At 46.4% G+C, this 27,094-nt stretch overlaps 1 protein-coding gene across 1 annotated transcript; it reads left to right on the forward strand.

The window, feature by feature from the left end:
• Positions 1–8,906: 8,906 nt before the first annotated feature.
• On the forward strand, positions 8,907–26,581 carry LOC126516589 (uncharacterized). Its single transcript, XM_050166710.3, has 3 exons — positions 8,907–9,790; positions 16,626–16,733; positions 26,325–26,581. The coding sequence occupies exons 1-3, from the start codon at positions 8,960–8,962 to the stop codon at positions 26,520–26,522; spliced, it is 1,137 nt and encodes a 378-aa protein (XP_050022667.2). The 5' UTR covers positions 8,907–8,959; the 3' UTR covers positions 26,523–26,581.
• The last annotated feature ends 513 nt before the right edge of the window (positions 26,582–27,094 follow it).

Here is a 27,094-nt window from a genome sequence, read left to right on the forward strand (position 1 = left end):
AAACTGACCCAGCCCTTCTACCGGCCAACACAGTAATTGCGAGAGCAACTTTGTGGACAGTGTCGGCAGTAGAGATCTAGGCCATTCCGATGAATGCTTCGCGTCCGACCGACCTTTGGGAGCTGCAGGCCAGTGGCGATGAACCGCAGTGCGCAATATTCCTTCCTCTGCGTGGAATGACCACTGGTACGCTTGCACCCGAGTCTCCTCCATTTGATAGCGTTGCCTACAAAAGGTCTACTTAGAAAGCTGGCAAGGGCAGTGCAACTCATTATCCGTCACTTCTTCGAACGCGTATCGCACTTCCAGCCGTGGTCGACACCGAAAGAGCAACGCCAAGCAGACGACGGAGGAAAGTAATAGCCTCCGAAGTGACCAACGCACGCGCGCGTGACGCCCGCGTGTTTCCGGGGTCGCGCGACCGGCGCGCGCGGCCAGGGTCGCAAGCCAACAGCCAAGCCGCAGCAACGGAATCCAAAGCTGACTACCCCTTCGCCGGTTCCTACGACCGGTTCGCTTTGAAGATGATTGACAGATGCATGACGTAGTCATAAATTGCGATACCGCCCCACTGCCTCTGAGGACCTGTGACGTAACAACAATTTTGGCCAATCAGGAGAGGCCAAACGAACGGTTCCCCAACCGAACCGTTATAAGATTCGGCCAGCACCAACGAAGAATATATTTCGTTACTGCTACTGTGTGTGGTTGTGCTCTGTGCCACCAGGTGGCTGCACCGCGCAGACCATTCAGACTTGGAGAACTTCAGAACGGGTTCAGAAGTGGTAGGCGCTTAGATGATAGCCTGTTCGTGCTTACCCAGTGCATAGAAATAGCTAAGGCGGAAAATAGACCTCTGTATTTAGCCTTCCTGTACATAAGTGGTGCATACGACAACGTGAACAGGGAACTCCTGTGGAACATATTAAAGGCTGAAGGTATCGGTCATGAGGTAATTGATTTTGTACAGGAACTATATCGAGAAAATAATGTTGAAATAACATGGGAAGGAATTAAGAGTACGAAAACTGTCGAGGTTCACTAAGGATTAAGGCAAGGTTGTCCTCTATTACCGCTGCTGTTCATGCTTTATATGATAATTATGGAAAGAAGGCTACAAGGAAGCAATCTAGGGTATAATCTGTCGTGCAGATTAGGCGGATAGGTTGTTGAGCAACGATTACTGGGTTTAATGTATGCGGACGATATTGTACTGTTAGCAGATAGCCAGGAAGATTTGCAAACTCTGATTAATTACTGTGGAGACGAAGGAGACAGTCTAGGTTTCAGTTTTAGTGCAGTTAAGTCCGGTGGGATGTTTTTCAGCGATACAACTGATCAGGAGCTTACAATACAAAGCCAGGAAATACCCCGAGTGGCCGAACACAAGTATATCAGGGTAAGTATAAAAAAAGGGCAGATGTACACGGAAAAGCACGAGCAGTCTCTCACAGCAAAAGGGCGAAGAGATGCCGGGATAATGAAACATAGGGCATTGTGGGGGTACAACAGGTATGAGGTACTATGAGGTATTTGGAAGGGAGTAATGGTTACTTTGGGGAATGCGGTCCTGTGCTTAAGGGCAGAAATTCAGTCGAGACTAGAAGTAAATCAGAGAGCTGTTGGAAGAATAGCACTAGGTGCCCAGGGGAAAACCACAAACAAAGCAGTACAGGGGTATATGGGCTGGGCATCGTTCCAAGCACGGGAAGCTCAGAGTAAAATCCTACACGAAAAACGCCTGAGGAAATTGGACGATAACAGGTGGGCAGCTAAGGTATTTAAATACCTATACAGAAAGAGCGTTGACTTACAATGGCGGAAAATAACTAGGAAGCTAACCAGTAAGTATGCCAGACACGAGGACGGAGAAAGACAGAGCATTAAACGACAGGTTAAAAATGCGGAAAGTAAAAATTGGATAAATTCAATGGAAAACAAGCAAAGTGTTGAACTATATATATACTGGAAACAGCAGATCAGGAAGGAAGCATTTTATAATAACGCAAGAGGCAGGCACGTACCCAAGGGGGTGCCCGGGGGGGCCCGGGCCCCCCCCGAAATCAAGTGGCATACCTCCCCCCCCCCTCCCCACCCACGCCACCACTCCTCACACATTCCTAAAGCGCCGCCAGATCAATGTTGAGACTTAGCAGCTGTTCATCGGTCAGCATTATGCTGCCTTTTTCACTCCTTTTAGATGGCGGTAGTTATCGGTATCTCTTGTAATGTGAAGGACGGTTTTCTCATAGATTCCGCACCCGCGCGATTAACTCGAGATGCGTTCAGTTGTCACCGCCTATTCAACCGTCACGCGCATAGCTGTTGCTTTTGTTAGTTCAACCTTCTTTGTTTAGGCTGATCCTGGGACCAGGATTGGGATGCGGCTGTTACTCAGCTGGTCTGTACTCTCATGGAACGAGTTGCGGCCGGAGAAAACGCCAGTTGCGTTTAAATTACCCTTTGCTTCATTATTTCCTTGAGTTACGGCTCGCCGCGACGCTGGCAGATGCGCCGGAAGCGCTGCCCGGAACCATATACACGTGATATGGGTTAGATAAGGTGGGAAATAAAATAATGTGAAAGAGCGTCCATCATGAAACCCTGCAATAACCCTTAAACCCATAAGCAAGATGACTGTCGCCCGTTACCTCGTCTGTTTTTCCCTAACTGCATAGCACTTTTCGTGCAAAATTGGCAACTGGAAACAAAAATCGCAAGGAGTTGAGAAATTAAGCGATCTACTAAGGGAGAGAGCCAAGGCAACAACCAAACTGCGAGCAAAAGCTAATAATAAAAAAGTTAACCGTTGTTTATGAGAAGATTTATGGATCAACATCTTTTTATTTAAAGGAAATAGAGGAAATAGGAAATAGAGGAAATAGAGAAATAGAGAAAACGCCGCCGGAAGTGGAGAACAATTGCTTGTTTTGAATGATGCTTCTACAGTTAACGGTCGAACCGCCTCACGTAGCCGCTTCTCTGCTGTGCTTATGTGGGTGTTTTTCTAACCTTTCGCGGTGAGCGCAGTACGTCTATAATCGCAGAGTCCTGCGCTCTACGCGGTTGTATGGGACTGGCGGCCGCACAGCGTTACGCAATTCGCGGAACTGTCAAAACTGATCAACAAGGCGAAAATAACATATTCGAAACTATAACATGAGAAAGACTGAAGAAGCCGTAAAAAATGAACGCAGCCTGAAATCAGTAAAAAAGAAACCTGGCATAGGACAAACCATGATGTACGCACTAAAAGATAAGAAGGATAATATCATCAGCAATCTCGAAGCTACAGTAAAAGCAGCGGAAAAATTCTAAGCTGACCTGTATACAGTACCCAGAGGGGTCACGATATCTCACTTATACACAGTAATGAACAGGATACAGAAACTCTCCTATAACTAGCGATGAGGTCAGAAGGGCCCTGCAAGACATGAAACGATGAAGAGCGGGAGGAGAAGGTGGAATAACAGTCGATTTAATCAAAGATGGAGGAGACATAGTGCTTGGAAAACTGGCGGCTCCTTATACGAAGTGTCTATCGACTGCAAGGGTCCCAGAAAACTGGAAGAATGCAGACATTCTATTATTCTACAAAAAAGGAGACGTTAAAGAATTGAAAAATTATGGGACCATTAGCTTGCTCCCAGTATTATATAAAATATTTACCAAAATAATCTCCAATAGAATAAGGGCAACACTGGATTTTTTCAACCAAGGGAACAGGCTGGCTTCAGGACGAGATACTTTACAATGGATAACATCCATGTCATCAATCAGGTTATCGCGAAATCTGCAGAGTACAATAAGCCTCTCTATGTGGCTTATATAGATTACGAAAAGGCATTTGATTCAGTAGAGATACCAGCAATCGTAGAGGCACTACGTAATCAAGGAGTACGGAACTCTTACGTAAAAAGCTTGGAAAGTATTGCTACATGCGTGTGGTATTTGTTTGTTTGAACGTGGCGCGTAGGCGCCATCACTCCAGAAAAGAGGAGGAAGAACGAACTGGGCTCGCGCTGTGAATCTAATCGGTCAGCGCTGCAACCGTTGTTGTAAATATAATCTGTAAATAGTTTCTCGTCTTACTGACTCGTTTTTCGCGTAAGAATATCTACAGAGGCTCTACAGCTACCTTAATTCTACACAAGAAGAGCAGGGAGATACCTATAGAGAAAGGGGTCAGGCAGGGAGACACAATTTCTCCAAAGCTATTCACTGCGTGCTTAGAATTCAAGCTATTAAACTGGGAAGGCTTAGGAGTGAAGGTCGACGGCAAATATCTCAGCAACCTTCGGTTTGCCGATGACATTGTTCTACTCAACAACAATGCAGACGAGTTACAACAAATGATTGCCGACCTTAACAAAGAGAGTGTAAGAGTTGGGTTGAATATTAATATGCAGAAGTTGAAGATAATGATAAATAGCCGGGCAAAGGAACAAGAGATCAGGATCGCCAGTCGGCCACTAGAGACTGTGAAGGAGTACGTTTACCTAGGTCAATTAATCACAGGGAACCCTGATCATGAGAAGGAAATTCACAGAAGAATAGAAATAGGTTGGATCGCAAACGGCAGACATTGCCAGCTCCTGACTGGAAGCTTACCATTATTATTGAAAAGTAAGGTGTGCAATCAGTGCATTTTGCCAGTGCTGACATATGGGGCAGAGACTTCAGAGCAAGTTAAGGACCGCGCAAAGAGCGATCGAACGAAGATTGCTAGGCATAACGTTAAGAGAGAAAGAGAGCGGTTTGGATCAGAGAGCGAACGGCGAACGGGTATAGACGATATTCTAATTGACATCAAGAGGAAAAAATGTAGCTGGGCAGGTCATGTAATGCGCCGGTTAGATAACCGTTGGACCATTAGGGTTACAGAATGGGTACCAAGAGAAGGGGAACGCAATCGAGGACGACAAAACACTACGTGGAGCGATGAAATGAGGAAATTCGCGGGCGCTAGTTGGAATCGGTTGGCGCAGGACAGGGGTAATTGGAGATCGCAGGGAGAGGCCTTCGTCTTGCAGTGAACAAAGAAAAGGTTGATGATGATGATGATGATGATGATGATGATGATGGAGGGGGTGGGCCCCCCCCGAAAAAAAATCCTGGGTACGTGCCTGGCAAGAGGCACTGCCCTACTCTTTGAAGCTTGGTCAGGATGTCTCAGAACGCGGAGCTATAAAAAGAAATTTAACGAAGAGGAAGGCGCATGTACTGTGTGTGGTAAATCTGTAGAAACAATAGAACACCTCATATTAAAGGGTCCCTGAAACGGTTCGGACAAATTTTGTAGACGCGTAGGGTACAGCTTAAGTAGAACATTCGCACCACAATTTAGGTGAAGCGTTACGTATTAATGGAGCTACACGCGATTAGAAGTTACCCTCCTCCCTAGCCATGCTTTTCCACCTCAACTCGTTCGCCGAGCGAGCGGTGCTAAGCTCCGCCTTCACTGGCTTGCGTCACGATGCGACGTCACATCGTCCACTTCCGGTTGTTTTGGAGCTCGCCCCCGCCCGCGCGAGACCTCGCCGCTAGCCGCTTGGCCGTCGACCCCAAGCGAGAGCTATCGAAGCAGCGTGCGTTGCGAGCATTCTGTCGTAGCGCCGAACGTGTCTTGTATTCCGGTAACCACAAGCAAGCTGGTCATTTCGGCAAATGACTGGAGGCATAAACTCAAGCTGATGAAGGAACTTTAGCGTAGACGTACGTGAGCGGCCTGATCGGTCTGCACGGTCCATACACTTGTTGGCGCGGCGCTTAACCAGCCAAACAAAGCGCTAATATTGCTCTAACCAAGTGTAAAACACTTTAAACATTTATAAAAAACAACGTGTTGATCATTACACTCCTGCGAAAAATACACACCAGCAGCAAAGAAAAATACATTTCGTTGCTGCACCGTGCAGACCATTCACATTTGCCCTTATCTCATGGCTCATCCCGTTACGGCACAGTCAAGCGGCCAGACTCTGTCCCCTTGCGCTTGCGTTTGCCCTAATACCGGACTCGCGAAACGCTATTGCGTTAGTAACCTTCCGGTGCAAAGTGACGGCCATAAACGCGCAAATCCTGGCGCCGATCGGATAGCGGCAGTCCGATACGCAGCAGCCAGTTCGATCGTACGCTGCCTTGCAGAGGGACACGATGTAGTAGCTTGTTGCAGTCCACAAGGCAACAAGGTCGAATCATAGTGCTCGCGAAAAGACTAAGACCGACTCTGACCGCGGAGCTCTCGTCAAAATGGAGTACGTTGTAACACAAGCAGACGACACTTGCTGTGTGCCGGAAGTGCTTAAGTGTACTGAAATATTGTTCTTGTGCATTCACTTTATGTTACTTTCTTTTCATAAAAACAAATTAACTAACATTCCAACTATTACGAAGATCATTTGTTTACCATAAAGTTGGAAAAATTATCGATCACGCGCCCTGGTCAGCCAATCGGATAGCTCGCCCCAATGACGTCGTATGGGTGATTTCGGTCATATGGGTAGGGGCGGCTTAAAATTCCGCCGAGCAGTGCGCTGCGATCGGCAGCGATGTACATTTTTAAAACCTTATGATAAATTACACGCTTTACGTGGGGCACTTAGATGTGTCAATTAATGATCAGAAGGACCTACTCTAACGACTCAGTACGTTTGTAGAAAATCGTCAAAAGCGTTTCAGGGTCCCTTTAAGATGTGATGGTATCCATCCCGATGTCGATGCGGGCACAGTCACGCTTCCTGAGGCCCTAAGGTTCAGATATAGCAATAGTGATGTAAATAAATATGCGGTAGAAATTAGCAAAAAGCGATTGGAGGATTGGTGGCTCAAACGCAGAGAGGTGACATAAGGTTAAAAGTGTAGAAAGACGTATTTAAAGAAAATGTCGAATTTTAATAATTTATAACACAGTTAAACAAAAATAAAAAGCTGGGCATGGTGGCAACTGCCATCACCCCGTTTCAAAGGGGACGCTCCTACCTTCCATCCAACCATCCACATTTGCGCTTCTGCTCATCCCGTGAAACGGCACTGTCAAAGGGCCAGGCCCTGTCCCCTTGCGCTTGCGTATACTCTAATACCGGACTCGCGAAACGCTATTGCGTTAGTAATCTTCCGGTGTAAATTGACGGCCGCAAACGCGCAAATCGTGGTGCCGATCGGATAGCGGCAGTCCGATGCGCTGCAGCCAGTCCGCTCGTCTGCTGCCTTGCAGAGGGATACGATGTCGCAGCTTGACATATTGCCAGTCGCTACGCTTGCAGCCCACAACGCAACAAAGGCGATTCATGGTGCTACGAAAAGACAAACCGACATTGACCGCGGAGCTCTCGTCAAGACAGAGCACATTGTAACACATGCAGACGACGCTTGATGTGTGCGAGAAGTGCTTAAGTGTAGTGAGAAATTGTTCTTGCGCATTCTCTTTCTGTTACTTTCTTTTTATAGAAACAAATTAACTAACATTCCAGCTATTACGCACATCATTTGTTCACCATAAAGGTGGAAAAATTATCGATGACGCGCCATGGGCAGCCAATCGGATAGCTCGCCCAACTGACGTCAATTGGGTGATTTACGTCATATTGGTAGGGGTGGCTGAAAATTCCGCTGTACAGTGTACTGCAATCGGCAGCGATGTACATTTTCAAAACCTTATAATAATTTGCACGCTTTACGCGGACCATTTAGATGCGTCAATTAATGATCAGAAGGACCTACTCTAACGACTCAGTACGTTTGTACAAAATCGTCAAAATCGTTTCAGGGTCCCTTCAAAGCTACATGTTTATGCTCAAATAGAGCTACAGTTTATGAATATCGTTAATGAAGTGATGTGACATCTTAAGCTACAAAAGTGGAGGAACTTTAGCAACATACCAGCCTGCGACGGCTCTATGTGGTCGGATGTATTTCTTCATTCAGCAGCGTACAGCTAGTGATGTGTGGTCGGACTCTACGTAGTATCTTTTTGCGCATGAACAATTATACATGTTACGCATCAGTATGTCTTATGAAACGCTATTCACGTGCATTTTATTTCTTGTAAACATGGATGCTGTTACAGTAAAGCCGTTTATCTGCAGCAAGTTAGTGTGATGAGCCTTGTGGTAACGCTCCGCCCATGCAGCAGCACCAACCTTCAAAGATAAATGTACAAGCTAATTCTGAGTTCCAAATAAGAAAAAAAATATTTACCTTATGTGGACGAGGTAAAATTGGGATACAACTAGCCAAAGCAAGCGGGCAGTGCACCAGAAATAGCAGAAGCAGACGACGCCGGTGTCGGTCGTCTGCTGTGCGGTATTCACAATCGTCATTACGATTTCGACATGCATTGAATTTTCTAAGCAACTAGATATTATTCAGACGTCGCCTGCCGTTTTTAAATTTTGATTGTAAGTGAACAATATTGAAGACATCATCTAACAAATAAACATTTCTTTGGTATCAGCGCAAGTACTGTTAGAATCCAGGCGGCGCTAGCGTCGCCTGCGATCTTTGGTCCTATTGGCCCTATGGAAATAAATGTCACGGGCTTGTCCATGTCGTTCAGTGTAAAACCTGCCACACTTAATTGCCTGGTTTTTACGAAAAAAAAATGCAAATTTGCCTTCGCTTAAGGTAATGCCAGCTGTGCGGTAACGGCAGAAGCATAAGCATGTGTCGCCCTTGCCGGCAGATGCAAAAGCGGCATTTCAGCGTGTTGCCCATAATCTGTATAATTTTGCCTGCTCCTGGAACACGCGGGAGCCCTCTATGAAACACTGCTTTCTGCAGCTGCCGGCAAGCGGCAACACAAGTTAATATTTTTTTGTTGCGCCTGGATGTCGCCTGTGTTGCACTTGGACGCTGGAAACGCCAAAAAGCGCGGGTGACAAAAGGTGGTTGCGTGAGGCGCGCGTGGAATCGCGCATGCTCGTGAGCACGTACCTTTCGTTCTCAGCGCCTGGCGAAAATGGACTGTTCGGTTGAAGTGCGGCCCTTACTTAAACTCTGCAAGGTTCAGGCACTCGTGTGGGACCTCTCAGGTATCCATGTTACCGCTCAATGTACGTCGTCAAGAATTAAGATCGTCGTGAACGCAAAAGAAGGCGGTGGAAGGTGCGCCCAGACGGATCTGATTTTTCCCGAAGACGTAGTATTCGATGTCGAAACTTTCACGAACCCCCAAGAAATCAGGGTTCTCAGGGACCGGAAGGAATTCGTACAGCCCATGCCGTGCCTAGAACTGACGTTCACCGTGCGCTTCCACAAGTCGGCCGGCTCGGACTCAGAGCAGAGGACGGAGCCCTTCGTCGAACCCGCAGTTGCCGCTGGAGTACTCTACTGCTTTGAGTGCGTCGAATGCGCTACGGGGATTCTCGGCGGAGGGGTCAAATTTCGTCGAGTCGTGCCGCTGCCATCCGAAGACTGGAAAGAGGCTGTGGGTGAGTGGTTTTCTAAACAACGAGAAACTGCAGGCAGCGACGACCTTCCCGATGCTTTCTCGCCAAAGCCGGACGAGCTGTTCACGTCCGCAGCTCACTTCGTTGTGCACGACAAAAAAGTTCGAGAAGGCGACTTCGACAACGAAGACGGAAAAGTACGTTGTGGCATCTGTCACGTTGTGGTGGGGAGAAAGGCGACTCCATCGTCCACGGCATTGTTTACGACCCGCGTGACACCAACTCCTGCCAACGAGGAGGATGGCAGCCCCATCGATGGCGTCGACGCGTCTCGCCTGCTGAGAGGCTTCATCAAAGTTCGGCTGCAGCTGAACGAGGCCTGCAGGATTATGCTTGCTTCAGTAAGTAATCACAGCTGACACGGTTCTTTGGGCTAGTTGGAGGTGGCAAGGCGACATTGCAAGTACGTACCACAGCACGAGTGAGGAACGAGACCGTCCTGTCCCGTTTCTCACTCGTCGTTTTGCACTGTACGCATGCACATGCAGTAAGTATAATCGCACTTCCCAAAAGAAAAGAAGAAGAAAACACATTGCAATACATGCTTTTAAAAATTCTCCCCGTCGGGGAATCGGACCCCGGTTGCCCACGTGACTTGCGGAGATACTGACCGCTATATAAACGTCGACAGTAGTTACTCGCAGCTGAGGTGCTTTTTCAAGAGCAACGCTACCGAAGATTTAAATGCCTCGAGGCCGCATGAAACTAACTAGAATTTTTTCTACCCAAATACATGTGAAAACAAGTACACCATTTAGAGCAACCGCTCTAACGATTTCAATGCAAATTGTTGCACTCTGGAGACAGAAGGCTGAATTCATAGAATGACTGAATTTTGCCGATTGCAGGAAGCAGAATTTTGAAGTAGGGCCTCATAGCTTTATTGCGACACCAATTTCAAAAATTACGAAAAAATCGGTAATGGTACATTACCTCGTTCGAACTCTGTTTGCCGCGATGCAGAGCTGTCTCGAGGTTGGAACCCTTGGAACCAGAGATAGCCTGCTCCAGCCGAACGCGCTAACTGCTCTCAGAGCAATCGGAATTGCCACGCGATAGAGTTTCTGACGGATCTCGGTCGCGCTTGCGGCTCGGAGGTTCCTTCGAGAGCCCTGAGCCGGAGAGAGAGAGAGAGAGAGAGAGAGAATAAACGTCTTTATTGCGACATAGCAGTGAGGAAGAGTCTTCAGTTCAAGTCGCCGCCCCCGCATCTTTCTTTTTTCCCCTTTTTTCCCCTCCTCCCACATCTTTCAACACCAGCAAGCGCTGATAATCGAGGTTGGAGCTGGTCAGTGCTTACTCCCGAAGCTCTTAGTGCGCGGCGCTATGAAAGAACCAGCCGATTGTAAAGCGCGTTGTAAGAGCGCTCTCCAGCGCTTGATGATGATAATGATGATGATGAAAAACTTTATTTATCCCTCTTTAAAGGGAAGGGAAGCCGGATATCACGTGGGGTCAGGGAAGTACTCGCTTCCCTTAAATAGGCGCTAAATCAGATAGGGAATTGAGGAAGTAATTTCTGAGGTTACTAAAACAGAATGGAATTGCACACATTTAACAAGACTAACAATGCAGGAGATGAGCGAAGCCCAGATGACCGAAGCCCGGCAGCCGATTGCCTCCGCGACTAAAGAAATATTCGCGCTCAGAAAATCGTGCTTCTAAAACGCGTAATTCTCGGTATAAATAACACTTTTCTATCTTGATGATTGCTTTGGTAGAGCTCTCGTGCGGTACAGCACATGCTGGATCGCGAGAGAAAAGTAACTTCATGCCTTCTACAACGAGCTCAGGCGTACAGGTTCTGCAAATAGGAAACTGAAACGTTTGCTTATTCATTTAAACAAAACAAAACAACAACTATCTAGGATATAGCTTCGTTGCAAGCTGAGCACGAGATCGCGGTTTCGAATCCCGGCTGCAGCGTGGCCGTATTTCAGTGGAGGCGAAATGCAGAAACCGCCGGCTGCTTGCGTTGCAGTGCACGTTAAAGATCCTCAGGGGGTCAAAATCAATCCGGAGCCCTCCACTACGGCGTCCCTCGTAATCAGAAAGTGGTTTCGAGACGAAATGCGGAGAAGACGCAGCACGAAGCTTGACAGCTCCACGTTGTGTGCGCTGAGGTTACGTGTGCACGATTTCTTTCGCCGCAACGAGATGCCGACTGTCGAGCAGACAACGAACGAGTTCTCGAAGCGTATGGATCTCCCATCACTGAAGCGGTGTACTGTGCGTCGCCTGCTTGCCGCGCTCGGATACGAGCACGAGAAGAGGAGCCGCGACTCGCTGCTTATCGACCGGGATGACATCGCCGAATGGCGGAATCGCTACCTTCGTGACGTGGAGCGCTACCGGGCGGAAGGCCGGAAGATCTTCGTCCTGGACGGGGACATGGGTGACGGCGGGACACACTCGGTCGATCGCGAGGACAGACATCGTGGTGCAGAAGCGCGGACGCCTGTACGCTCGAGCAAATGAGCTGTCGACGGGTCCTAAACAACCTTCTGGGAAAGGCCAGCTCCTGATCGTGACGCACATTTGGAGCGAGAATGGCTTCGTCGACCGCTGCTTGGATGTATTCCGAGGCCAAAATACAGGCGACTACCACGAAGAAATGGAACGCACTCGTTTCAAGGGATGGTTCACTGACGTTCTGCAGAAGTTGCCAGCTGGTAGCTTCATTGATATGGACAATGCACCTTATCATATCCGGGTAGAAGAGAAATTGCCGCCGACGGCCTGGAAGAAGGAAAAAACTACAGGAGTGGCTCAAAAGCAAGAACATCGCCTGCAGTTAAAGGCTAGTGATGAATCAGCTGCTTGAGTTGGTGTCATCTTTTAAGTGACGCTTTCTGAGCAATCCATCGTATAGACAACGCAGCTGAAAGGGCTGATTGTATTTAAATTATGGGGTTTTACGTTCCAAAAACGCGATCTGATTATCAGGCACGCCGTAGTGGGGGACTCCGGATTAATTTTGACCACCTGGGGTTCTTAACGTGCATGGATGTTTTTGCATTCCGCCCTTATCGAAATGCGGTCGCCGTGGCCGGAATTTGATCCCGCGACCTCGTGCTTAGCAGCGCAACGCCAAAGGCACTAAGCAACCGCGGCAGGTCGCCGGTTGCGTTTTACTCGGACTCCCGTCGTACCTCTGCGAATTTAATCCTATTGAGCTCGTGTGGGCTAAGGAAAAAATAGCATCGCCGCGGACAACAGCGATTTGAAGCTGTGCACAGTCGAAGACATCTTGAATGAGCAAATCACGCACGTAACGGCGTAAGAGTGGAGGAAGAACATGCAGCCCGTGATGGAACTCGAGGCAAAGTTCCGGCTTGAAGCGTCTGCGAGCGACCACATCCAACGCATCGTCATCCAACTGGGCAATGAAGACTCTGACAGCGCTTGTGGCGTCGTCTTCTCGTATCGTGTCCCTTCTACGTTTTGCGCTGTTAACACCAGGATGGAAAACCAACAAGCCCAAGCTGCTATTCAGAAGAAAGCGACTCCGACTGCTAGCTGTCCGCCATTGAGCCACTCAAGAACGCGGCTTATGTTTAATGAAAGAACAGCCCTTAATAGGGCGACTATAATTTTGCTGGTGCTAACGCTATAGCCGAGCAGCTATCCCGTGACCTCTCAAATAAAAAAAAAATGGTAGGCGACCCTAACCTTTCACTTAGGTGTGTCTTTGTGGCGCTCGCACCTCAGCGTTGTTGTAGGCGAGTGAACGTCATTCCCCTGGCACGATATGTGGCAGATGAACGCCGGGAGAGGAGAAGCGAGAGAGGAGTGAATGACGTCACATCCGCTCTGCTAGACATGTTCAGCCTATGTCACGCAACTGTTTTTCATTAATTAGCCGGTTAAATACTATGCCACCTTCTTGTGTGTGACGTCATTAGTGACGTCATTATTGCCACTTTCTACTTCCGGGTATCCAGGAATTTCGCCAAAGTCGTTCTCACGTGGCGGGTCTCTAAACTCTACGATTCTGTGCTTTGGTGTGCGGTAATCAGATTTCTAATTAATTATAATTATTCCAGGAACTTCAGGAACTCAACGACTGACTTAACTTATACTCTGATATCATATCTATAATGAAATTCATGAATATTCTACTGCGCTATCTTTTCCTATACTTTTTCTGATTTATTTTTAATTTCGTCCTTGGTCGTCTCAGAAGGTCAGCCGGAATTGGTGGGCAAGAAACAAGAGTGTAGCTGTAGCGCGGCAATTTGGGCTAGTTGGTGGAAGTTCATCTTGTAATTAGGAGGGTACTTCGCTATAAGCACGCTATAAATTTCTGTTGTCCGTGTGTTTATAGCGTTCCCTTAAATTAGATGAAAAAACAAGAGTGTCACTAGAGTGTCACTAACAGGCAGTTTATTTGATGGCATATTCCTTTTAATGGAAGCTCAGCTTTGAAAAACCAACGTCCTGCACAAATATCGTGCTCAATTTAAGTACTGGCATGGAAACATGCTTAAATGCTGGCAAATTCGAATGCAAACACAATTATTAACACTGAATAACTATGTGGGGCCCAAAATGGTCATTCTGGCAGCCATTCCCGAGCTTGAAGGGCCCCGTGGTGAAATAGCAGTAGTCGAGGCACGTTTGAAAGGCACCGCCAGCAGTCTGCACTTCAAAGCGCAGTTGTGCGTTGCTTTTGTTTAATTTGTTTATCTGGCTCGGGCAAGTAACGCGAATGCAAGCACAATTATTAGCCCTGAATAACGTTGGTAGCATGCGTTTGTCGTTTTCTATGCAGAAAAATGCTGAGTAAAGTTGAACGCGTTTTATTGAGGCAGTTTGTTCATTGCACAATGCGTAGGCAAATCGACGCCCAGATTCAGGGAATAAAATTGGTGAATTAATAAATGGTGAAAATTGCAAAAAGCTTCCAGGGCACTGCTTTGCTGGGTTATATTCACTGGAAAATGCCTTAGTAACGACGAAAGCGCGTCAGACAGGAAATGACACCCTACTGCGCATTATTACCAGTGTTGAAAATGTGTACCACCACATGTGATGGTCAACGAAACCGTCTGTTTACTAAGACTGGAAGCGGGAAAAAAAAGGAACATAGCAAGGTCCTGTTTCACAATATGGCACCCTTTCATGCGAATTTCTACTTGAGCTACCGCATGCACTGATGCGTAAACATACGAACAGAGGTAAAAGGCGAAGTTACTGTGCAACCCACATGATGGTTTTAACAAAATGTGGATGTAAACTTTTCTGTTGTCATAGCTTATAGAACTTTCTTTTGTACAAACTGTTTAATCACATTGCGGTAACAACACAAGAAGCAAGGACAGAATGGTCGCAGAAAACACAGCTAGAAGGCAGATTCAGAACACAAGGTAGATGAGAGAGAAATGCTCTAATGGGGGATCGAAGAGGCCAGCCCTGCTATTCACAGGACTTGGTGCTTTGAATGAGACGAGTTAAAGAAAGACGTAGCTTAAAGTAAACTTACAAAAACAAACGCAAATATAGAATAAAACAACATAAATAAGAATAAACGCAAACGTTCAAGAACCCCCGGAGGTCAAAATTAATCCGTAGTCTAGCACTACGTCGTGCCTCATAATCTGATTGTAGTTTTGGCACGTGTAGTGTCATAACTTGAATATAGTGTAACACTTATGCCACGATGCGTTGTGCCCTGTGGGTCAATGACAATACTAGCCATGCCGGTGGTTATGAATAATGGCACACAACAATACCTCACGCAAACACGTCTCCCTGTGTGTTCTGTGTACTACGCAGCCAAACAGCAGTGGTGCACGCAAGGTAACGTTTAACGTCAACTCGCCACTCTCGTCTTGCACTAAACGTTGAGTAAATTCAACATTCGCCGTCAACATCACTGCTAGTTGTCGTCAACCAAAGCAAGCAGCACAGAGAGCTTCGCTTGCCTCAATTCCCACAGTGCGTAGGATGCGCATAATTTTTGTTTGTCGGGAATCTATGGATCGTTTCATGGTACATCTCGGCCGTGGCACGTATATACCCACACACAAGGGTATTGGGTACTTTGAACCAAAGCCACTCCATCCACGCGCCACCACCGCTGTATACCGGACAGCAGGTCAATGCAATGTCCCTCTCGCAATCCTTTCTCAAACGACCCCTTTGTGCAGTGAGCACAGCCGGCAATTTGGGCTGTTGACGCATTGTCGCTGAACCGACATCTTCGAGCCACCTCCTCTTTGTGTTGGCGGTACCTTCTGTAAGACGACTACTTAGTACTTATTGCAAGTGCTTAGGGAAAGGGGCAGGTGCAATCAGGTTTTCTTTGTCTTTTTATTTTTATTCTTTGAGGGGGTGTGTGAGTGAGGGGGTTAGGTGGTGCTTCTCGTGCACGACACGAGTTTGGAAAAGGCGCTTCAGTCGACGTCATATCGAAATTTGACTGTGCGAAATGATTGTGCGCTTATTCGCCGAATTTCGGTTAGAATGTTTCGATTTCCAACAAAGCCACGAAAAAAGTGACTGCGGAATCTTAAAAGCGGCGCGACGAAAACGGCAAGTGCAAAAAAGAAAAAAAAACCACATTATGCGCACAAGTAACGAGATACATTCAAGTTACGTACACGGTGCACCACTTGTACCAACCGAAAGCCATGTTGACGTGTAATGTCGGCTATTTGCCTTGTCCCTGCGCATAAGTAACGGAATGTAATGAGTTTCACTAGAAGGTTTCTCTTTTTCTTTTTTTTTCTTTTTTTACACAATAGCTATATATAGCGGAGAACGTTGAGTTATAAGTTGCGCGTTTGCAGTTTGTACGGAGAATAAGCGTTGCCTTCCACGTTGGTGCACAGTTTACGCACAGCCGAGAACGCCGGACTGGCGGCAGAATGTGGTGGGAACGACGAGGCGCAAGCGAGTTAGCTTGCACGATTCACTCGGCCTGTAAAGTAAATACTTTGCTCCGACCCACTGATGCGGACTGTAATGGCTGTGGGCTCAGGAACCGCGTCTTCATTCGAACTTTCTTAAAGAGGTAATAAAGGGGCCGGCAAATGTTGAGGGTATTCTCGCGATTCCAAGATGTATTGCCACTGAGTGCTGCATGCTACGTAGCTCGATTCATTGAGCGCGTCTGTCGCTGCGATCGAGCTCGTTTATCCTAAGCTTTGTCCTCCGTGTGCACGTGCGCAGAACAAGAAGGTCCTGCTGCTGTGGCTGATGGAGACGGGCCTGCAGCACTTCTACGCCAGAGAGGTTCAGGGTAAAGAAGTACGTGTCGACCTGCAGGTGGGCAGCAAGGTGAGCATACCATATACTGTTAACAGCAAGTATCATTTTGTCGGGGTTGTAGGGAAGTATGTGGCCTCCCGATCGTCTTGAGATGGAACCACCGAATAACACTGGACTAATTGATGTGGTCGAGAGGGATCTAACAAGGGATGCTGCTTGAACCAGCGTTTTGAGTTCAAGTGCTTTTCTTGGAAGCGTTTTTGTAGCTCTCTCTCCCCCACCCCTACTGGGTAGGAGAATAAAAGGGTGCGTAGAGTATCGTGAAGGAAGTCGAAGTGCCAAATAAAAAAAAAAAATGGGTGGGGGGGGTGGCAGTGGTAGTGCGCGGCCTGTTCATTCAAGAAGTAGCGGTGACAAAAACGGTAAAGAACCTACGCCTGTAAGCACGCGCTGTTTCGGCTTGTTCCTACCGCGCTCCGACTCTGTTCGCAGAGATGCGGAGCCCTCTAGAGATTGGACTCATGTCCCAGCCGAACGTTCAGCTGCTCCCAGAGCAATCGGAGTCATTGCGCATGTGGTCGATATTGTCGGATCTCGGTCGCGCTCCCATGTCGAATGTGAGAACGCCTCCAAGCGCTCTGAGCTGGAGCGAGTCGCTCTGATGAATGAATCAGGGGAGTGTGTTCTGAGCGCTCGTATTTGACCGGTGGCATTTAAAACGCCTCGCGAAAACGCTAAAAAGCGATAGGTCCAGTGTGCCATCAGTGGTATCAGCACGTATTCAGTTAAGAGTAATTAGTAGTGCATATTGTAAATAAAAGTTGACAGACACCTTCGCATACACGAAAGAGGATGAAGGCGAAAGCTTGTGCACTCACGAGACATTCATTACTTGACATTTTCATTCTGATGCGTTGTTACTTCATATTATTTTCTCTCAGGCCGTGGGTTCGAGTGTCTTATTTAACTATACCTTAATTAACTGTGCCTTAATGAACTTCGCCTTAATTAATAGCAAAAGCAGTGGGTTCGACTCTCGACCTTCACGATGGCAATTGGAATCCGACTGGGAGATATGGTCTGTTCATCGATATCTCCATGATGGGTCGTGGGTTCGAGTGCCTTAATCAACTTCGCCTTAACACCACAGGCCGTGGGTTCGACTCCCACCAAAGCTCGTGGCGGATTCGAGTGCCTAAATAACTGTAGCTTCATTAACTGTGTCTTAAGTGACTTCGCCTTAACACAAAATGTCGTAGGTTCGAGTGCCTGAATTAACTCTATCTTAACTGTGCCTTAATTCTCTTTGCCGTAATTAACACCAAGGGCCCTGTCGGACCCCCAATTTTGGTCCCATTGTATTTTAGTGCCATAACGCCGGACGGTCACATTTTCGTACCATGAGCCGGAGAAGGCTTTAGCCTTAATTATAATTGCACGCATCCAATAAAGAAAAGGTACAAGAATCGGGCCTACCAAACCACACTGGGCTTGACTGGCCAGTGCCAGGCAGGTAGCAACTAACTGCTAAGGATACGAGAGAAGAGGCAGGAGTGTTAGAAATAAAATAATTGGGCACGAACACGGCTTGCCGAAAGCTGAGAGGGAGAGAAGAGGTTAAGCAATTATAGGATACCTAAAGAAATTAGGACAAGACATTAAGGTTGAGCTCGGGATGACAGGAAGGTTATTACTAAGAAATTAAATCAGTAAAAAGTGACATGTGAACAAAAAAAAAAAAAGATGCGTGCGAGCTCTGGTGTGACCATTTGCAATAGCGCTAAAAAAAACGGTGCTGTTTATAGTCTCGCCAGTGGTGCACCGTACATTGCAAGGATACGTCTGAAGCTGCAATCAACAGGAATCGCAGAAGAAGAAAAATAACTGAAAACGACTGAGCTGTAAGCTCTGTCACCATCGGTTACATGCCTCCGGAGTAGCTTTGCCCCTGCTGATGGCTCCGCGTTCTTGTCGCGCTCTCCGATGGCCTTGAACATCGAAGTTTCTCATAACACTACTGTGGTAAACAACCTTCAAGCCACGGTGATCCCTGGCCGGGAAAAAATAACCCGCGCATTTATTTGCTCCCCTATTTCTACACAGTCGTGTGGAACGGTACGCAACGTGCCGCCTGTAATACTTTGTACAAATTATACATCCCGCATAGCCTCCGACATCGGGCTGTGCGCGATCGCGCCTCCTCATCCCAAAGGCCATGCATCCCCCGCCTCCCCCCCCCCTTCTTAAGAGTCGTACCAATCTAATCTCTTGGATGGCATGACCTTTCGCTCCGATCGTGCGTGGTAGGGATAGGCGACAGGGAGTGTTAATTGACGTATTCCGGATTAGGGACGCCGCTTCAACCTGAAGTTCCGCCTTCTCTGGGTGGCACACAGTCAGGTTTGTTGGTGGCCACAACCATTTACGCCATCCTGGCCAGTCTGCGTCCCAGGTGAACAATGGGGCACGAGATCACGCCTATTTCGCACCAGAACCCCACTCGGCGTCTCCACCACGTAGCATCGGCGCCGTTGCCCAGAGCTCAAACCCGAGAAAGAACAAACACGAGCGCTGTACTGAGACAGTTGCAGTGCAACTAATTCCGTACTAAAGTTGGCCTCGAAATGCCCAACCGGGCGCTATAGGCGTTATCAAGCCGTCATCACACTGAGCAAAATTTGTCGACTTCGTGTATATAAGGCTAAATATGATAATGTTCCCCATAAAGTAAAAGAATAAGCAAAAGTGCGGCGCGCATTTCTTGTGGCTTCACTTGCGTGTGGCAGCCGCATCGGATAAAATTAGTGCACTCAAGAAAAAGAAAGAAGAAAAACGCAATTTTTTAGATTACCGAGCATACGGCGGGCGTTAGGAAACAGGTAACGCGTTCAAATTTTGTCGCTCATTAGTTAGATGCAGTAATTATTTCCGTTTAATTATCGCAGTTAAGCGGCTACTGACAAAGTTTGTAACTAGTGAAGAGGTCTTCACTTTTCAAATCGCGAGAGAAGTCCTTCTCCTGATCCATTGCAGCACGAGAACCTTTTTCACTGTTTCGCTGGATAACAGGAGCATGACCACTTGAGGAGCGCAGGTAACCATGCGTACAAGAAACTTCATCTGTTGACGTCCTGCGACGTCTCCCGGTCTACAGCACGCAAGCCTAATCGTCTTCGTTATTGGGACGTGTCTATCACGGCTCGTGGCGTACGCTTGGCTTCACTTGACACTGTGTGATGCAGCGCGGAGCGGGACAAGGCCATGGCCAAACAGCTAGGCCACAGACGGAAGCTGTCGACGATTGCTCAGCTCGCAGAAACAGTTGATGACTTTGCAAAATCCCTTAACGAAACAGGACAAATCGACGCAATATGACGTGTCTAAGACATTTGATCATGTTGCTCACGCAGGACTGATCGTAAATATTTTAGATTTAGGAGTTAACCTCAAAATTGTGGGATGGATAAAAATGTACCTGTCCAACCGAACGCAATTCGTGGAAGTGAACAATGCAAAATCAGTGGTTCTGAGGGTAACTTCACGTGTCTTCAGGGCTCCGTGTTTGATCCAGTTCTGTTGTTATGCTACGTAAATGTTTTGTCAGACACAATTCTTCCTCCTAATATTACGGTACGTTTATTTGCGGGCAATTGTTTAATTTACTCAGATATCAACGGCTGCCAGGACGAAATCGCAATAAATTCTGCGCTGCAGGTCGTCACGGCCTGGTGCGCGAAAAACAAAATGAAAATTAACTTCAGCAAGACATCGTACATGCGGCTGACTAAGATAACTAAAAGCATGTTAGCATTTGACTACGATATTGACGGACGCCATTTAACACAAGTTAACTCTTTTAAATACCATGGCTTAACAATGTCTTCAGATTTAAACTGGAAAACGCACAATAAGGACATTTGCTCAAAAGCAGAGAGAAAATTGTGGCTTCTCAGAAGGAAGTTAAAGCTCGCTACTCTGAAGGCGAAGTTCACCCCGTATGTAACCCTTGTGCGTCCCTCGCTAGAGTATGCGAGCGCTGTATGGGATCTCCACCAAAAACGTCTTACAGACAAGACTGAAAAAGTCTAGTCTAGAGAAGAGCGGCTTGATTCATACCATGGAAATACAGACGCACAGATACTGTCACTAATATGTCAGATGATCTTCAACTTGCTAAGTTTGCTGAACATAGAAAAATCGCGAGATTAAAATTATTGTACCAATTACTCCGTAATTCACTTAATTTGAATGCGGACCTTTACTTAAAACTACGTTCTTCTCGCATTTTAAGCATTTCCCACAAAAAAGAATTCGAACCAATCACAGTGAGAAAGAAGTGCTTTAAATATTCATTATTCCCTGAAAAAATAGAAGAATGGAATTCCACCCCCCACCCCCTAACCACAGTCCTTATTTGAACAGTCGCTTTCATCTCATTTCCGTTGCGGCAATTAAAGTTTTAGGGATACCTCGCACTGCTGATTTACAAGTTGCAGCACTGTTTATATTGTTTTCGGTTATTTTCTCAGCACTATGCATGTGAAAGCTTCACTGTCTTTTATATCTTTCTTTTTTTTTCTTCTTTCTTTTGCCTCCACAGTTCACATGTGATTTGCTCTGTAGCATATTAGTGTTCCCATTTGCACATCTAGATCTGCTTATTATTGCCATTATCTTATGTTCGGCTAAACCACTGCCTTTGTTCATGTATTGTCTTGTGCATACTTGTGTTTCTTTTACCTGCCACGTAACGATCCTCGGGTCAACACTATAAATAAATAAATAAATAAATAAATAAATAAATAAATAAATAAATAAATAAATAAATATCAGCACGAAAGACACTAGATGGTCGTGTAGCCGTCGCAGTCCGTTTGCTTATTAACACGCATTCGTTAATTAGCTTTCTAATGAATGATTTTACCGCCAACATTGCAATGACAGTATTGGAGGAGGAAGCCGCACGAGGCAAAAGCAATTCACGTGATTTTACGAACGCCATCAGATCATGAGATATGGCCGTGTATTTCGTGGCGCATTTTAGAAGCGCATATATCGAAATAGACTTTATTCTCTGCGCTAACCCTGGCATCATACAAGATGTGGACGTGCTCGGCAAGGTGCGCTGCAGTGACCATAGGATGGTAAGAACTCGAATTAGCCTAGACTTGGGGAGGGAACGGAAGAAACTGGTACATAAGAAGCCGATCAATGCGTTAGTGGTAAGAGAGAAAATAGGGGAATTCCGGATAAAGCTACAGAACAAGTATTCGGCTTCAACTCAGGAAGAGGACCTTAGTGTTGAAGATATGAACGACAATCTTATGGGCATCATTAAGGAGTGTGCAATAGAAGTCGGTGGTAACTCCGTTAGACAGGATGCCAGTAAGCTATCGCAGGAGACGAAAGACCTGATCAAGAAGCGCAAATGTATGAAAGTCTCTAACCCTACAGCTAGAATAGAACTGGCAGAACTTTCCAAGTTAATCAACAAGCGTAAGACAGCTGACCTAAGGAAGTATAATATGGATAGAATTGAACATGCTCTCAGGAACGGAGGAAGCCTGAAAGCAGTGAAGAAGAAACTAGGAATAGGCAAAAATCAGATGTATGTGTTAAGAGATAAAGCCGGCAATATCATTACTAATATGGATGAGATAGTTCAAGTGGCTGAGGAGTTCTATAGAGATTTGTACAGTACCAGTGGCACCCACGACGATAATGGAAGAGAAAATAGCCTAGAGGAATTTGAAATCCCACAAGTAACGCCGGAAGAAGTAAAGAAAGCCTTTGGAGCTATGCAAAGGGGGAAGGCAGCTGGGGAGGATCAGGTAACAGAAGATTTGTTGAAGGATGGTGGGCAGATTGTTCTAGAAAAACTTGCCACCCTCTATACGCAATGCCTCATGACTTCGAGCGTACCGGAATCCTGGAAGAACGCTAACATAATCCTAATCCATAAGAAAGGGGACGCCAAAGACTTGAAAAATTATAGACCATCAGCTTACTGTGCGTTGTCTACAAAGTATTTAAAAGTCAGGAACACCTTTCACTTCTGTCAACCAAAGGACAAGGCAGGATTCCGTAAAGGCTACTCAACCATAGACCGTATTCACGCTATCAATCAGGTGATAGAGAAATGTGCGGAGTATAAGCAACCGTTATATATAACTTTCATTGATTACGAGAGAGCGTTTGATTCAGTCGAAACCTCAGCAGTCATGGAGGCATTACAGAATCAGGGTGTAGACGAGCCGTATGTAAATATACTGAAAGATATCTATAGCGGCTCCACAGCCACCGTAGTCCTCCATAAAGAAAGCAACAAAATCCCAATAAAGAAAGGCGTCAGGCAGGGAGATACGATCGATCCAATGCTATTCACAGCGTGTTTACAGGAAGTATTCAGATACCTGGATTGGGAAGAATTTGGGATAAGAGTTAATGGAGAATACCTTAGTAACTTGCGATTCGCTGATATTGCCTTGCTTAGTAACTCAGGGGACCAACTGCAATGCATGCTCACTGACCTGGAGAGGCAAAGCAGAAGGGTGGCTCTAAAAATTAATTTGCAGAAAGCTAAAGTAATGTTTAACAGTCTCGGAAGAGAACAGCAGTTTACGATAGGTAGCGAGGCACTGGAAGTGGTAAGGGAATACATCTACTTAGGACAGGTAGTGACCGCAGATCCGGATCATGAGACTGAAATAATGAGAAGAATAAGAATGGGCTGGGGTTGCATTTGGCAGGCATTCTCAGATCATGAACAGCAGGTTGCCATTATCCCTCAAGAGAAAAGTGTGTAACAGCTGTGTCTTACGAGTACTCATGTACGGGGCAGAAACCTGGAGGCTTACGAAAAGGGTTCTACTTAAATTGAGGACGACGCAACGAGCTATGGAAAGAAGAATGATGGGTGTAACGTTAAGGGATAAGAAAAGAGCAGATTGGGTGAGGGAACAAACGCGAGTTAATGACTCTTAGTTTAAATCACGAAAAAGAAATGGGCATGGGCAGGACATGTAATGAGGAGGGAAGATAACCGATGGTCATTAAGGTTTACCGACTGGATTCCAACGGAAGGGAAGCGTAGCAGGGGACGGCGGAAAGTCATCTGGGCGGATGAGATTAAGAAGTTTGCAGGGACGTGGCCACAATTAGTACGTGACCGGGGTAGCTGGAGAAGTATGGGAGAGGCCTTTGCTCTTCAGTGGGCGTAACCAGGCTGATGATGATGATTATGATAATGATGATGATTATTATTATGATGATGATTATGATGACGATATCGAATCTCGGTCGTAGTTCTCTCAGCGTTGGTATACGAACATGCCTTCAGCAATGAACGGCCCGGGGACACGCGCTTCCGGGTGTCTCGACACCTGCCGAGACATGTCGCCGCCCAGTGCTGGCGTGTACTAAGGTTTCTCCCGGTTGGCCGCTGATGGTGTCGTAGACGTCGAACGCTTAGAGATCCGCACTGCGCGTTTCTGCGCTATCGCTGACATGTATAGACGCGGCCCATGCGTGGGTGCAGCTCAAACGTCTACCGTATACTCTTGCTTAGGTTGGGTAGGTTGAGTGCGGGCAAAAAAGATGCTTGTTTGGGTGATAGTCATGAAAGCTCGTCAGGTCAGGTAGCATATTAGAAAACAGTTAAATGTTCAGTGTTTCGTTACCACGCCTATAGAGATCGTTAAATTTTATCGACAGTTTTTTTATGCGCGTTGTTGACCATTCCGTGGGAAATATCCTACTAGCAACATTATCCACCGTCCGAGATGACGACTTAACAGAGGCTATTTGTCAGATATTACAATTTCTGGCAGGTTGGGCAGCCTGGAAAAATAAAGCTTCTACTGGAGGTATCGTTGAACTAGGCTCCCCCCCCCCCCCCCCCCAATATACTCCTAGCACTTCTTCCAATAAAACGACCCAAAATTTCTGCTTTGGTTCACTCGGCAAAATAATTTTTAAATGGCGGTGCCAGTGAAGATAGGCAAGCTTCTCTCGGGTTGCCAATTTTCTGATGCGACGTATAGGCTGTTAACCATATGGTTAACCAATGGTAAACGCTCGCGAGAGCGTGTTATCTTGATAAGTGTGTTCGACTGATATCAAGTGTTACTTTATTTATCCACAGTGGGTTTCTTTTATCTGTCAGCGCTTCGACACCATAGGTACAAATTAATACCAGCAATCATTCCCGTAGTGTTGGGCTTTCACTCACACAAGAGCACGCAGTTTATTTCAGACTGACCTTCGACGGCAGCTTGGCTAGCAGTCTAATCTCTCACAATTTGAACACCGGCTGTGCAAGTTACCTTATTCATTAGTGTACCATATTTTACATCACTCCACATTAATGCACAGCATTATACGTAAACTGAACAAAGCACTCGGATGTTCCAGCGCCAGTTGAACGAACACAGAACCACCTTGCTTGAACAGCAAAACTGATCGAACGCCATAATCAAGTAATGAGGAGGTTTCTGCATGCTCTCCGACTTCACAAGCATTTTTTCGCCAGCCTAAAGAAAGCTGAAAAAATGCAAACCACGTGCCTGCTGCAATGAGTAAAATCCATTGCTCCCCGTACAATAGGAATTTACCCGCTTTTACATTTGCGGAAGCTACTGCTTTCTCGCATAGCATGGGCATCACTATGGTTAGTACTGACGCCAACAAATTTTCATGAGAATTTTTTAGCGTGATCTGACTTACAAATGTTCGGAACTAGGAACCAGGTGTATGTTTTGTACATTTAAGATTTTTTTGTACGCTCAGTACTTATACTAAAGATAGGAAATTATTACTTTCATTGGTGAACGCTGTTCCTTGAGGTGCTTCTTTGAAATTTCACGTTAGGAATTCTCAAATATTGCCAGAGCAAATATTACTGCTATACGTCCATTCAAAACATCAGGGATCAAGCTATAATCTTATGTGTCGCAGTATACGTGGCGACTACGGTGTTTTGGAATAAAATGTGGAAACATGGAAAGCACCGAAATTGAGCCCATTTATAGCGGTAACGAATGAACCAAGTCAGAAAGTATTATTTGACGTTCCGGAACCCAAACGGATGTTCTTTAAAACGTAGCCGGCACGCACATTGCAGTGGTTTGTTTATATAAGCAGAACGTGACATAGCGAGCGGAGATAAACTTGGGACGCATGCAGTGTTAGCTGTCGCCTGTGTGATTTGAGCATGTCTCGTTATGACATTCTTTTCTGTTGCGGTATTTGACGCGTTTTCCAAGTTTATGACGTGATTGCACTTGCGCACTTGTCTGGCCGGTAGTTGAACAGCGAAGGATGAACTGTAGGTTGCCCAGGTTATTGCAATGTGCGCAATGTGCAGGTTGCTGCTTGTCCATGCCTCTATACCGCGAGGCGTCTTTGAGCCGTCAAGTTTCGTATAGATGGAAAAATATAACGGCAACTCTCATTTCGGTGTAATGGTGTTAAAAAGTGCGCAAAATTATACCACTATAGGTGCACCATAGTGTTAAGACGAAAGAAACACACGGTTCTATCACCAGGAACGTTGTGGATAAAATAGAGCGCACAAATTTTCGGCGATGTTTGGCCTCGGGGAAGGTTCAGGTTACGCTTTTATTTATTAACTGTGCTTCACGTGGTCTGTGCGTTACGCAGCTGCTGTACTTGGAAACTGATGCCTCAGACGCCCTCGTGGCCACATGGAAGACAGATCCCACAGTTGGCCAGTACCAAATTGAAGAGGAAGTGATGGAGGACACGCTGTACTACATGCGTACATGCTGTAACTCCATGGGCGCCACCTCCGAGCGCTTCCATGTTATTTTTCTGCCAGGAGTGGTGGCCCAGCCTTAGCCTCCTCTGTGTGGGTGCGTGTGTGTAGTCTCTCGATTGAATAAAGTTTCTGCAGCTTCCTTCCTGTTGTGCGTACTTATTATGGCGTAATATGATGCGAAGTAAAGTGAAGTAAGACCAGAGCAGGAAAGAGCGATGCCGCAGAAACAGACGGCAGTTTACGTGATGGCATATGTTGAGCACGAAACGCCTCAAGTGTTTGAAGTATAGTTATCGGGGTGAGCTAACACGAGAATGTTAGCAGCGGTTCAGGCGTAAGCTGTTAGATTCGTGTAAACAAACCCGCATGCAATATCCTTTGGTTTCAGTGACTGATTCTGCGAACAGTGCTTCCGAACACTCGACTCCTCGATGAGTTCAGAGACTCGGGAGACTTTAGAGAACTCCAGTGCCACCTAAAAAAACCCCTTGTCTGTACAGAAAGAAAAAGTCGGAGTTAAAATCGATTGCGGTAGCAAATTAGCAGACAGCTAGGATCGTAGTTTTATCGGCCCTGTAGACTTGTAAACATTCACTTACTGTCTGCTGTACGATGTAAGGATCGTAGTTTTATCGGCCCTGTAGACTTGTAA

The sequence above is a fragment of the Dermacentor andersoni genome, unplaced genomic scaffold, assembly GCF_023375885.2.
Source record: "Dermacentor andersoni unplaced genomic scaffold, qqDerAnde1_hic_scaffold ctg00000042.1, whole genome shotgun sequence".
In the NCBI taxonomy this organism is placed as follows: Eukaryota; Metazoa; Arthropoda; class Arachnida; order Ixodida; family Ixodidae; genus Dermacentor; species Dermacentor andersoni.